At 44.5% G+C, this 14,342-nt stretch overlaps 1 protein-coding gene across 3 annotated transcripts in view; it reads left to right on the top strand.

Moving 5' to 3' along the window:
* The first annotated feature begins 19 nt into the window (after positions 1–19).
* Positions 20–14,342, top strand: part of CNTD1 (cyclin N-terminal domain containing 1) — a 19,058-nt gene continuing 4,735 nt past the window's right edge. The window contains exons 1-6 of one of the 3 annotated variants that reach the window (XM_028705031.2): positions 20–119; positions 3,170–3,351; positions 3,459–3,534; positions 10,001–10,157; positions 10,722–10,884; positions 11,570–11,714. In XM_028705031.2, the coding sequence (XP_028560864.2) occupies positions 3,180–3,351; positions 3,459–3,534; positions 10,001–10,157; positions 10,722–10,884; positions 11,570–11,714 (713 nt within the window). In that variant the 5' untranslated portion in view covers positions 20–119; positions 3,170–3,179. Of the gene's footprint in view, positions 214–3,169; positions 3,352–3,458; positions 3,535–10,000; positions 10,158–10,721; positions 10,885–11,569; positions 11,715–14,342 lie in introns of all 3 variants that reach the window. The other 2 variants (XM_077917551.1, XM_028705034.2) reach the window with 2 other exon arrangements.

Here is a 14,342-nt window from a genome sequence, read left to right as displayed (position 1 = left end):
AGCGGCGGCCATCTTAAGGGGGGAACTGAGCGGCGGTCCCGCTCCCGCCATCTTTGACGAGGGCGGGCGCGGGCTCTGGGCGGCTTTGGACACGCGTGTGCGCGCGCGTGTGTATGAGTGTGCGTGTCTGGGGACGGTTAATTTCGGAGGAGCAACTGTGTGGTGTTGTGGGGGGGGGAACCTATTCCTGAGAAACGAAATAGGAGAGATTGTGTATATAATTACATTATTATTATTATTATTATTATTATTATTATTATTATTATTATTATTATTATTATTATTGCATTTATATGCCACCTTTATCTTCCTAGGAAGCTCAAGGTGGCGTACATGGTTCTCCTCCTCCCCGTTTCATCCTCACAACAGCCTTGAGAAGGAGGAGAAAAGGGGGATTATTGTTTTTTTTTAAAAAAAATTACTATACAGTATATACCGGGGTGTGTGGGTGTGTGTGTGTGTGTACACACACACACACACACACACACACACACACACATATATATATATATATATATATATATATATATATATATATATATGCATAGTGAATTTTATGTTGCGAACCACCCTGAGACCTCCGGGTATGGGGCAGTATACAAATTTAAGGAATAATAACATAATAGATTAGGCTAAGAGATGGTGACATAGGCATAGCCAGGGTTTTTGTTAGGGGTGGGGCATTCTTTTGTTGGGGGGCAGGCTTTTGTTAGAGGGGGCAGAACCTCAGATTTTTATTTATTTTCATTTATTTGGGAGGGGGGACAACTGCCCCCCCCGCTACACCCATGGATGGTGACTGGCCCAAGGTCACCCAGTGAGTGTGGATTCGAACCCTTGTCTCCCAGGCCATAGTCCAACACTAACGCCTACACCACATTGGGTCTCTGGAGATGGCAGCTGGGCGGCACGTGGCGGCAACCCACCCCCCCAGTCCTATATCTAGGCATGTTCATTCGGAAGGGAGGGCCCGCCAGCCTTTGGGGTGGTGGCTCAGTGGACGTGTGTCAGTAGGATTAAAACAGGTCCTCTAGAATTGGCGTTTTTTTACGTAAACCACCTCTCACACACGCACTCGCACACCATCTGGTTCGTTTATTGATTTTGTTAGTTGCTATGTCTTGCCTGAGGCAACCCAAAGCCTGTTTTGCAAACAAAACAGACCAAAAAACAAAACAAAACCCTGCACGTAGATACATTAAAACCAAGAGGAAAACAAAATACATTACAAATGTCCCAATGTAAGTGGCCACAGATCGTTTAAGGCCTTGTTATAGAGGAATGTTTTCGCTTAGTGCCTAAATGCAGTGCTTTTTTTTGGGGGGGGGTGCATACCCCTAAACATTTTGTGAATCTTTGTACTTTTGTCCATTTACTGTATTTATTTTCCCCGATATGAACTATAAAATGGGGATTTTCTTGAGTCCAAATGAGAGTACCCCTAAACTTTTTTTAAAGAAAAAAATCAGTGCCTAAAAGTATATAATAGTGGCCCCAAGCGAGCTTCCCTGGAGAGAGTATTGCACAAATTGGGGAGCCACCACAAAAAAGGCCCCGTTCTCAAGCTGCCACCCTCTGGACATTGCGTGGAGGGGTGGGCCGTTAACCTGATCAAGCAGAATATTCCTATGTTCATGTCTTGGACCATGAGAGTGCTAGAAAGCAGCAGTTTTTTTATGGATCAGTCAACAGAAACATGTATTTTGTGGCTAGGTGGTGGTGAAACTCTCAGATCATTCCCTTTCACCTCTTAGTTGCTTAATTTTCTGCTCTGCTACTCGGGTGCAGATCTAAGCGCTGAAAATCACATAGAGCTGAAAGAGGAAGTGGGGAAAAGGCACTGCTCTTCCAACTTCTTCACGGCCTAGGACCCTCGTACCTACGGGACCGCCTCTCCCGGTATGCCCCACGGAGAGCCTCAAGGTCCATAAACAGCAACACCCTAGAGGTCCCGGGCCCTAAGGAAGTTAGATTAGCTTCAACCAGAGCCAGGGCCTTTTCAACACTGGCTCCAGCCTGGTGGAACGCTCTGCCTCATGAGACTAGGGCCCTGCAGGATCTGATTTCTTTCCGCAGGGCCTGTAAGACTGAGTTGGTCCGCCTGGCCTTTGGCTTGGAGCCAATTTGATTCCCTCCCTCTCTTTCCTTTCTCCTCCTGTGATGAGGCTGCATTTTAACGTTTTCATATTTTACTGTTTCAATATTTTAATGTTGTATTTTAATCTTGTTTTTTAAGTTGTATTCATTCAACTTGTTTTTATTATTGCTTGTTAGCCGCCCTGAGCCCGGCCTTGGCTGGGGAGGGCGGGGTATAAATAAAAATTATTATTATTATTATTCTTCCTTCAACTTTCCAGAGGAGAAACGGTCCCCACCGAAGTCAGCACCAGATGAAGGGAAACTGTGATGGGCGGGTCAGAGGTTTTGTGGACATCAGGGAGAAGGCCTTCAGGGTGCCATTGTGCCCATAGGCACCACATTGGCAAACTTCAGCCAACATGCGTATAGCATTGGGTCCCACTGAGCAGTGGGCCTTAACATCTGAGTAAATATGCATAGGACTGTGTTTTTAGTTTGGAAGGCAATTCTAGATTTCCTCTCCTGGTTTCATAACAGAATGTAGCTGCTTGCCCTATATTGTTTTCAGTCCTAAGTATTTAACTAGTACAGTGGTGCCCCGCAAGACGAATGCCTCGCAAGACGAAAAACCCGCAAGACGAAAGGGTTTTCCGTCGCGGAGGCGCTTCGCAAGACGAAGTTCCCTATGGGCTTGCTTCGCAACACGAAAACGTCTTGCGAGTCTCGCCATTTCCCCCCCCCCCCGCTTTTTTCCCTTTTTTTCAAAGCCGCTAAGCTGTTAATAGCCTTTTAACAGCTTAGCCGCTAAGCCGCTAATAGCGCTAAATCGCTAATCCGCTTAGCCGCCAATGGGGTTGCTTCGCAAGACAAAAAAAACGCTAGAAGAAAAGAATCGCGGAACGGATTATTTTCGTCTTGCGAGGCACCACTGTAGATTGCGACATGAAGTTCCAGAACCCTTCATTTCGAGAGAGGCAATGAAAAGGCGTGGGCACAGAAGGGAGAGGGGAAAGACAACAATTCTAGAGAAAGCAAGGGAATTATACAAATTAAAATGGTGGGTGTTGAACTCCTCTTTCCTCCTTGACAGAACTCTTCCGATGGGCTCACCCACAAAGGTGCCGTCCAGGTACCATTCTTCGGAGCCTGTCTTTGGAGCAGTGGCCGGCGGAGTTATCCAAGATGCTTTGCTCCACATGGCCAGGGAGAATGAGCAGTATCTGAGCGAACTGCGGGAAGAGGCAGGTTGCTTTAAAGAGACACAGATCGTGGGTGAGAACCGAGCTTGGCAAATTCCAGTAGGCTGACATGCCAAAAGAACCTGCAGCTATGACTCTGAGGATTCCCCACCTCTCACCCTTTATTTATTTTTTTGACAGAATTTGTGTTTCTTCTATCCGAAAAATGGAGCCTGACTGAATCGGCAAGATACCAAGCCATAGAAATATTTGAAAGGTATTGATTTGTTCTGCCCACCTTGAGAGTAGATAACATTTTACATATTCTTCACCTTTGAGGTGTAGCTTTCGGACAACCATGTTATCATCTCTGAGTGATAAATTGACCTTTACATGCTCCCTTTATATATATATATATATTTTAAAAACCTTTTAAAAATGGCTACCACAGGTATTGGGACGTAGGTGGCGCTGTGGGTTAAACCACAGAGCCTAGGACTTGCCGATCAGAAGGTCGGCGGTTCGAATCCCCTCGACGGGGTGAGCTCCCATTGCTCGGTCCCTGCTCCTGCCAACCTAGCAGTTCGAAAGCACATCAAGTGGAAGTAGATAAATAGGTACCACTCTGGCGGGAAAGTAAACGGCGGGACTTCCGGTCGGTGCCAGCGCTTAATGGCGGTCCTACCTCCGAGCTCCGGAGAAGGACTGCTCTGCAAGTTCGGGTCTTACCCGCTACGGCGAGTGGGGGACCCCTAAAATCTCAGGCGCGGAAGCCTGAGAGCAAGGAGACTCGGTGGGCACCTTTGCGCCCCCCGGTACTGTGAAAGAGCCTTTTTAAAGGCTCCGGAGCGGCATCGGGAGTGAGCGCGGTGCTGAGAGTCGCTACCCAGCCTGCGGAGTGAAGCCGCGTCGCCATTAGCGGAGAGCGCCGATTCCTTCCTGAAAAGAAAATCTGGACTGGATTCCCGTGAGTAAGAAGGGAAAAAAATTAGGAACCTTTAAAAATTGAAAATTTGGCTGAAAACGGGAGGGCAAAAAATAAGGAAGTCTGCCCCCCCCGGACTGCAGGAATTTAAAGCAACGAAAGACCTCGCTGCAGTTATTAGAAACTTAGTTGCGAACTGTCAAACCTGAGCTGTCAAAAGTATCTCTCCCCTCCAGATTGGCAGGAGAAGGGGGAAAAAAGACAGTCTTGTGAAGATACTTTTAATTTAAAGGGAAACAAAGTTTTTCACTGCTCTGATCCCCGGGACGACCTGCCAGGACTTAACACCGGGAAAACTGTTCTTTAAAACAACTTTGAAGTGGATATAGACTATACCTTAAATGGTGGAAAAATTTTAAGACATTTAAGATTTAAATGGGACTTTGTTACTGATATTGGACTAACCAAATTTAAATTGGAGAAAAAGTTTTACAACTTTAATGGCGGACTTGAGATTTTCTACATCCGGCTTTCTGTCTCTTTGTTGTTTCTAACTTGGAAACTTTTAACTGCTCCCTCTTGAGGGCTAAGAGGGAAAAATTGTAAAGTAACTGACTAATACTGGGATTTTCCATTGCAAGTTTTTCCTGTGAGAACGGCCTTGGGATATGAGTGGCACGGCAGAGGAGATAAGAACCAGATCTAAAGCTAAACTAACACAAAAGAAAAGAGGCTCAATCTCTGGCAACACAGTGCCTGCACCAGACAGTGTGACAGCAGCATCAATGGAACCTATGACACAGGCACTGCTTAAAATAAATCAATCCCTTGAGGCCTTAACAAAGCAATCAGCAGAAAATTCAAAGAAATTGACAGAACTTACAGCAAGATTGGATTTGAATACCACATCAGTGGCAACAAATACAGAATCTATAAATAGACTGATTCAGGAATCTTCAGAAACAAGGAAAATTGCAGAGAGTGCAAAATCTGTCGCAGGTGAGACACAGGAAAGACTTGTGCCGATTGAGAAAAAGGTGAATGAGCATGAAGCGGCCCTCTCCTTACTGGAATTACAACGGAAAGAACGAAATCTGAAATTTAGACAGGTTCCAGAGAAAGAAGAGGACAATCTGGCGGAATTTCTCACAGAGGCAATTCTGGAAAATTGGCAAGGAGATCTGGAGGAAGACGAAGTGGGGATAACAACTGCTTTCAGACTTGGTAGAAAGCAAAGCAAGAAGTCAAGGGATTGTCTGATCACCTTTAGAACCAAAGAGGAAAGAGACAAGATACTGAACCTTCATTATCAAAAAGCTTTGGTGATTGGAAACATTCAAGTCCAAATCTTTAAGGACATCCCTAAATACATCTTGGAAGTGAGGACTTTTTATAGAGATCTTGCCAATTTGCTGAGGAAGAACTTCATACCCTTCAGGTGGGAATTCCCACAGGGGTTGTCCTTTAACTACAAAGGGAAGAAAGTAAGAATAAGAACAGTACAGGAGAAAGAGTACTTTTTGGAGAGAAACCTAGAGGACCTACAGAAAGGTACGGTGGATCCGGCAAGAGAAGGACAAGGATTAACACCAGAAGGAGGAGGGCTAACGGACATTGCAAATCTATCATTTGGACTACCACAACTGCCAACTGAGGAGGAAGAAAAACTTGGAGCAGTCGGAGGATCAAACATCTAACAAACAAAATGTCTCTGCAACTTCTAAGCTGGAATTGCAACGGTTTGAACCATCCCAGAAAAAAACGACAGGTTTTCCACATTTTGAAAAGGGAACAACTGGATCTGATATGTCTACAGGAAACTCACATAACTAGAGCACACAGGAAATTGTTGGTGAACAAAAGACTGGGACAAGAATTTATATCTTCCGATAAAGTAAAAAAGAGAGGAGTAGTGATTTATGCAAAGGAAAAATTGGACCCAAAGCTAAAATTTAAGGATGAAGAAGGAAGATACCTGGCAATTGAAGTACAGATCCAGGGGGAAAAATATTTGATAATTGGAGTATATGCACCAAATGATGGGAAGGCAGAATTTTTTAAGAAGTTGCATGAGACCTTACTAGATTATCTCGACTGCAAAATAATAATGATGGGGGACATGAATGGAGTGGTTTCTACAAATATGGACAAGGCACAAAGACAGACAATATCTAAAGAAGGAAGATTACCAAAGACTTTCTTCGAGATGACGGAAAATATGGACTTGATTGATATCTGGAGAACAAAGAATCCTCTCGAGAGAGAGGGAACTTTTTTCTCGGAATCTAAAATGACATGGACGAGAATCGACCAAATCTGGGTATCTAGTGTGATGGCTACAAAGATTAAAAAAGTAGAAATCTGCCCAAAAACCTGCTCCGACCATAATGCCGTAAAGATGGAAATGAAAATGACAACAACTGGATCCTTTAGATGGAGAATGAATGACTCCCTATTTAGAGATGAACAATTCTGTATAAAGGCCCTAAAGACATTGAAAGATTACTTCGAGATAAATTTGAGAACAGATGTGGAAAAAAGAACAATTTGGGACGCAAGTAAAGCCGTGATGAGAGGCTTCCTGATACAACAGAATTCAATCAAGAGGAAAAAGCAAAATGGAGGTTTTGTTAAATATGATTAGAAAGGACCAGTTGGTTAAAGGAATTCAGGTCGGAGTGAAAGAGTATAAATTAAGGGCATTTGCAGATGACCTAGTTTTGACTTTGCAACAGCCAATCACTAGCACAAAAAGAGTTTTAGAACTGATCGAGATATTTGGTCAAGTTGCAGGATTTAAGCTGAACAAACAAAAAACTAAAGTTTTGGAAAAAAACCTAACAAATGAAGAAAAAGAGACATTCCAGAATGAAACAGGTTTGGAGATAGCAAAAAAAGTGAAGTACCTGGGGGTGAATTTGACACCGAAAAATGTGAATCTTTTTAAAGACAATTATGATAAATGTTGGACAGAAGTTAAGAAAGATTTAGACATATGGTCAAGGCTGAAACTTTCCTTGTTAGGCAGAATTGCTGTTATCAAAATGAATGTATTGCCTAGAATGTTATTTCTGTTTCAGACATTACAAATAATAGACAAGATGGACTGTTTCAAGAGGTGGCAGAAAGACATATCGAAATTTGTTTGGCAGGGCAAAAAGCCAAGAATAAAATTTAAGACATTAACAGATGCGAAAGATAGAGGGGGTTTTGCCCTGCCGGACTTAAGACTCTACTATGAATCAGCAGCGTTTTGCTGGTTGAAAGATTGGCTGCTCCTCGAGAATACAGACATTTTGGACCTTGAAGGATTTGACAACAGATTTGGTTGGCATGCATATATATGGTATGACAAGGTAAAATTGCATAAAGGTTTTAAGAACCATATGGTGAGGAAAGCTCTGTATAATGTTTGGATTAAGTATAAAGACCTGTTTGAAAGTAAAACCCCCAGGTGGTTGTCACCAATGGAAGCAAAAGAGGTGAAAAAATTGAATATGGGTTCTAATTGGCCTAAATATTGTGAAATTATAGAACAAGATGGTGAAAATGTAAAATTGCAGAGTTTTGAGAAACTGAAATTTAAGGTGAGAGATTGGTTACATTATCGACAGATAAATGAAGTATTTAAACAGGACAGAAAGAAAGGCTTCCAGGTGGAGAAGTCAAAATTAGAAACAGAACTGTTAGAACCCAATACTAAAAATTTGTCAAGAATGTACAACTTGCTGTTGAAATGGAATACTCAAGATGAAATGGTGAAATCTAATATGATTAAATGGGCACAGGACATTGGGCATGACATTGAATTTGCAGACTGGGAGCAGTTATGGACCACTGGTGTTAAATTTACGGCATGCAATGCCTTAAAAGAAAACATTATGAAAATGATCTACAGGTGGTACATGACTCCTGCTAAGTTAGCAAAGATCTATCATTTGCCCAATAACAAGTGTTGGAAGTGCAGTGAAACGGAGGGAACCTTCTATCACCTTTGGTGGACCTGCCCGAAGATTAAGGCTTTCTGGGAAATGATCTATAATGAAATAAAAAAAGTTCTGAAGAGAACGTTTGTTAAAAAACCAGAGGCCTTCCTCTTGGGTATGGTGGGCCAAATGGTGCCAAAGAAGGATAGGACATTTTTTATGTACGCCACCACAGCAGCAAGAATTCTTCTAGCAAAGTATTGGAAGACGCAAGATTTACCCACGTTGGAAGAATGGCAGACGAAGGTGATCGACTATATGGGACTGGCAGAGATGACTGGCAGAATTCGAGACCGGGGGAAAGAGGCGGTGGATGAAGACTGGAACAAATTCAAAGTTTATCTTAAAAACTGTTGTAATTTGGAAAATTAGGGGCTCAGAGTTATAAGAGATAAAGAACTACAGTTGTATTAATAATTAACTGAAGTTAAATACATGAAATATATTTAAGTTATGATCAGAGGGTTGCTAAAAAATCTTGAAACAAGAATGCAGGAAAGGGGTGGTATGGGGAAGTCATGTTTTTGTTTGTTTATGTCTATGTTTTTGTTTTGTTTATTCTTTATTTATGGAAAACTAATAAAAATTTATTATAAAAAAAAAAAAAAAGGAAAGTAAACGGCGTTTCCGTGCGCTGCTCTGGTTCGCCAGAAGCGGCAAAGTCCTGCTGGCCACATGACCCAGAAGCTGTACGCTGGCTCCCTTGGCCAATAAAGCGAGATGAGTGCCGCAACCCCAGAGTCGGTCACGACTGGACCTAATGGTCAGGGGTCCCTTTACCTTTTTACCGCAGGTATTAATTTAGAGCAGGAGTGAGGAGCCTCAGGCCCAGGGTCCAAATACACCCCCCCCCCCCGTTTTCTCAGGACTCTGCCCAAGGCTTTACACCCTTGCCCAGCCACACTCCTTTTGCCCAGGCTCTGTCTTGCAGCACAGCAAGGCCAAGCAGGCTGTACAGACTCTGCCTGCAAATAATAATGTAAGAAACACCTTCCATTAGTCATAAATGCAAGAGTTTAAGGGAAAGGCAATTGCAATATGTCACAACCTTCTTCCTCGGTGTGCTGCTGGCTAGTCACATCAGGCCCACCAAGCCTTTGCAGTTTTATTTTCTGCTCGTAGTGACTGCTAAGGGGCCCATCCTGGCGGGCAAACACTTTCTGTTTAGGTATGCGGTGCTGTGGGTTAAACCACCGAGCCTAGGGCTTGCCAATCAGAAGGTTGGCGGTTCAAATCCCCGCGACGGGGTAAGCTCCCGTTGCTCGGTCCCAGCTCCTGCCAACCTAGCAGTTCGAAAGCACGTCAAAGTGCAAGTAGATAAATAGGTACCGCTCCAGCTGGAAGATAAACGGTGTTTCCGTGCGCTGCTCTGCTTTGCCAGAAGCGGCTTAGTCATGCTGGCCACATGACCCGGAAGCTGTACGCCGGCTCCCTCGGCCAATAAAGCGAGATGAGCTCCGCAACCCCAGAGTCGGTCACGACTGGACCTAATGGTCAGGGGTCCCTTTACCTTTACCTAGCAGAAAGAAGCTGGAGGGATCTGGAATCCTAAGGACGTGTTTGTGGGGCAATTCACAGCTCCTGGGATAGTAGAGCAAGAGCAGAGGGCCTTTCACTCCGTTCCACACATAGTCCGTCACTGCCAGGTATCTGCATCAAGCAAGCACCTTGCAATCTCCCTTTCAGGACTCCTCAAGCTGCTTTAACTCCCTGACACAGATCTAAGCAAGCGCCTTTGATTCTAGGGTGTTGTAGAGAGCAAGGTTTACAGGTACTGCCAGCCTTGCTTCATTTTCCTTTTAACCAGATTTTTTATCCTTGTACTTTCCTAGGTTCATGCTTACACTCATTAAAGAGGCTTCTCATCTCACGAGAGCAAAGGAGGAAGACAGCAAGTGGGCCTCAGTGAAACAGCAGATTGAGGGCACATACGTGCTGCGTCTGGTCTCTTGCATCCAGCTTGCCAGCAAGCTCTCCTTCCATTATAGTGTAAGATGATTCAGGAAGTGTCCTTACATATTTTGACATAATCTTTGCTCTCTTTATGCACCATCCCAGAGGTGGGAGGGAGTGTTAAGACCAGTATTTTTTTTGGAGCAATGTTACAGTAATGTCTCCCCAATAAATGAAAATGGGAGTTATTGGTTGCAAAGCCAGATGTACTCTGCAAGTAGCTATATTAAAAATGGCTAGTAGCTATATAGCATTATGAGGCTTTCACAATTATCAACTTGTAGCTGAAAGGGGCATGACACCTTTTATATTATTGGAAAAAACAATATGAACAGAGTTTGGGGAAGGTTTTCTTTACATGTTTATAGAGATTTGCATGTATTTTTAAAACATGGGGTCTTGTTTTAAGAACTGCTACCAAAGTTCCCCGCCCTTCTGCAGCTCCCTTTGCAGCCCCCATGGCTTGAAATGTCATTTTAATGCAAAGTGTGTGTTGCAATAAATAGACAACAGAACTCCTTTAGCACCCGATCGTGGTAGACAGAAGCAAAACAAAGTTGGCATTTTGAGAGTAACGGTCACATTTCTGTCTTCGTACAGATAGTGAATAACAACGTGGTTCTGAGGTTTCTGAAGTCTTTGGGCTTCTCCTATACCACAGAAGAACTACTGGAATCTGAACTGGCCATTTTGAAGGCTCTGCATTTCCAGATCAATTTTCCAGCCCCTTTTGCTTATGTTGAAATGCTGCTGGAGGTTTTAGGTAAGGGTCAAGAACAAGACATAACACTGGGCAAGCTTTAGCTAAGGAGGTAAAAATAAGTCACAGCCCCCACTCATCTTCTTTGAGCAGCAAGCAGCTCCAGGGAACCCTTAACAGGGCATTTTTTCTGGTGTACGGAGCAGTGGAAGAATAAGGGTATGTCTCGAAATCTATTCGCTTAAGCTTCTTCTGGCATATTGGGCTCCTTGTTTCAGGGAAATGGAACACTTGGATCAACTTGCAGTGTTCCCATTCTTCAGCAAGTCCCATTCTGAACAGCTCTACTTTAAAGGAGATGCTGTTAATCAGAAGGAGGGGGAAAGACAACTTTTTTGCTGCAACAGAATAACTGTACCTTGTGAATTTGTTGCTAGATCTAGCCTGAGCACACATTCAGTTTGTTCCCCTTGCTACCTTTCCCTTGTAAACTATTCCAGAGAGAGCAGTAGCTTTTTTGGCTTTAGGTTTGTGGGGAAAGTCTACAAAAATTAAGGCGCTGAAACCGAGGCAACAAATCATACAATAGTTTGGCCACATAAGGAAGAAGGGTGTGGCATCTCCCGTAGGTCCACGCATCTACCCTAAATTGTCCAAAGGGGTAGTCAAGACACAGGTTTGTAGATTCTGGTTCCAAACAGAAACCTAACTGCGGCTTCTGCTGCCTTCTGTTATTCCTCATGATTAGGGTACAATGGCTACATGCTGCCCACAAAACAGCTGCTTGAAATGTGCAGACATTTGCTGGCTTTAACGTACCTCTTGCGGAGCAGCGTTTATGACACCTTGCTGAAGACTTCGATTAAAAACTCCTCTCCGAATGAGCTCCAGCTGTAAGTTCTGGGAAGTGACAAGCTAGAAATGAATTCATTCTGGTAAGGGGGAAGCTTTTGTTGGGGGGGGGCAGAACCTCAGATTTTTATTGATGGGGGGGGGGAGACAGCTGCCCCCCTTGGCTACATCAATGGCTGGTGACTGGCCCAAGGCGCTTCCAGACTCCACTATGTCTCTTGAAGTAGCACAAAGAGCAGAGAGGGCTTTAGAGACCAAGAAAGTCTGAGTCACTTTTCCAGGCAACACACCTTAACAGAGGCCTGTTTGTAAGCAATGCACATGGGATGGAGCCTGACTTCACAAAATTTGGCAACAGCACAGCATGCACAGCTCCCAATGTCTATTGTAAGGTATCCTTTAAATACAGTGTGGCAATTAGCAGGGATGGGAAGGCTTGTATTTTCTAACCCAGGCTAAAAATGTCCTGTTTGGATACGTTGCTGAAAGGAGACATAGTTCAGCTGTAGACAGCGGATGAGCAATGTTCTATTCTTACAGCTCCAGAAGTAGAAAAAAAGCCTTGTGAAAGTGCCATACACACACGCACAAAGGTTAAAGGGAAACACAGAACACCACCCGGTACAGCTGTGGCTTAAAGAAAAAGGAAAAAAATCTGCATCACCATTAAGGGGGGCTTGCACAATAAAAAGTATCGACATGGTTGAAATGGACCACCAGGCAATAGCTGCTAGAGCCCCAGAATTACACAAGTCCCTTAGAATGATCAGAGAATTGTATCATATTTTTTAGGGAAACCTTTCAAAAGAGTTGTTCCAGAGCGAGTTTCAAACTACTCCATACAAGTAATTAAGTCTGAAAACGGCATGTGATGGTCTTCTGTTGCAAGAGATACTGCACTCTGGATCTTTTATTGTCTCCCTTTATATTACAAAGGTGTATTTTTAGGGCCTTTTCTACATAATTGGTTCTAAAAATGTCTCGTTGGATATAAGTGGTTTTCCCCAACAGAAACACTTTTGTTGCAAGGATAATGCATTTTCATAGCACCTGTAACACATTATATTGCGGCCGAGAAAATACACCCACTCTGCTAGTGTGGTTTATGGGATGTGGCTATATAAGTGTTGTGAGCATCTAGGACAGAGGTTTTCAACCTTTTTGAATCACGGCTCCCTTGGCCAACTACATTCTTTCTGCAGCACCCCTGTGGGGCTCGGGAGCCCAGTTATGTCACCCCTTGCCTGCAGAGCTGCCACCCTCTCACCCTTTTTCGAACACCCTCCCTTGTGGAGCGTTCCCTTAGCCTCCTCTCCTTGGGAGTCCTCTGGGCAGCCCCTGGTCTCTGAGCTGTCCCTGCTGCCCCGAAGAGAGGTGCCTCCTCACACTGCCCCACAGGGGCCTGGGACTTGTCTGTCCATTCCTAATAGCAAGGGCTGGCAGACTAGCTGGCTGGACTCCCTCATCCACTTGCTTGCTTACTCCGAGACCCCTCAGCTCCTGGCACCCAGCACCCCTCGACCAGCCCCAGAGGCACCATTCACCTGTGGAGCTTACAGTGGTACCTCAGGTTACATACGCTTCAGGTTACGGACTCCGCTAACCCAGAAATAGTACCTCAGGTTAAGAACTTTGCTTCAGGATGAGAACAGAAACCGTGCTCCAGCAGCAGCAGGAGGCCCCATTAGCTTAAGTGGTGCTTCAGGTTAAGAACAGACCTCTGGAATGAATTAAGTACTTAACCCGAGGTACCACTGTATAGCCAGGCCTGCTGCAAGAAACAACTGTGCAAGCCTTTTGGAAGCAGAGATGTGAGAGGGCATCAGAGGAGGGAGGGAAGGATATAAGGACAGAGGCTAATGTTGCCTATGGCACCCTTGACCATCATTCAAGTCACCCCAGGGTGCCACAGCACACTGGTTGAAAACCACTGACCTAGGACATAAATGATACATCCTTCTCCTATACCAGGGGTCGGCAACCCGCGGCTCCGGAGCCGCATGTGGCTCTTTTACAGCTTTGCCGCGGCTCCGGGGCGGATACTAGCGAGGGGAGGAGGCGCATTGTGCGCCCCGACACTCCCCACTGTGGTGGGCGCTGTACGGGCTGTGACATCGCATGGGGGCGGTGCGTGCATTAGTCACACACCGTCCCAACATCACCTTCCCGCCCGCCCGCTACATTGTAAGGGGCATGTACACTGGTCACTGCATTGAAAGGGGGCATGTACGCTGGTCACTGCTTAGAAGGGGAGTGAAGAACACACACACAAAAAAGGTAACTTGTTAATTTAACATTTATTTCTATGAGGGGGAGTAATTCTGAGGGGTCAAACAAAGAAATAATAAAAAAGTGACAAAAAAGTTATTTTTATAATGACAAGTTTTGCGGCTCCCAGTTTTTTTTTCTTCGGAAACGGGTCCAAGTGGCTCTTTTTGTCTTAAAGGTTGCAGACCCCTGTCCTATACCGTTCCGTGACCTTTTGAAAAACTCCGTTTTAGGCTTCTATAAGCACATCCCTGCTATACTACTCAAGCAAAAGACAACTTATGTACTCAGTTAACAAAAGAAATGTATGAAAAGCAATAGAAATTTGCCCTTTCTCTTCCCCCTGCCCCGCCTCCCCCAGCCTTGCCTACGCTGTCCCGATCTATTTACTTCTTAAAATC

Source organism: Podarcis muralis, chromosome 13 (assembly GCF_964188315.1).
Source record: "Podarcis muralis chromosome 13, rPodMur119.hap1.1, whole genome shotgun sequence".
Classification (NCBI taxonomy): Eukaryota; Metazoa; Chordata; class Lepidosauria; order Squamata; family Lacertidae; genus Podarcis; species Podarcis muralis.
This window is presented reverse-complemented; position numbering and strand designations above follow the sequence as displayed.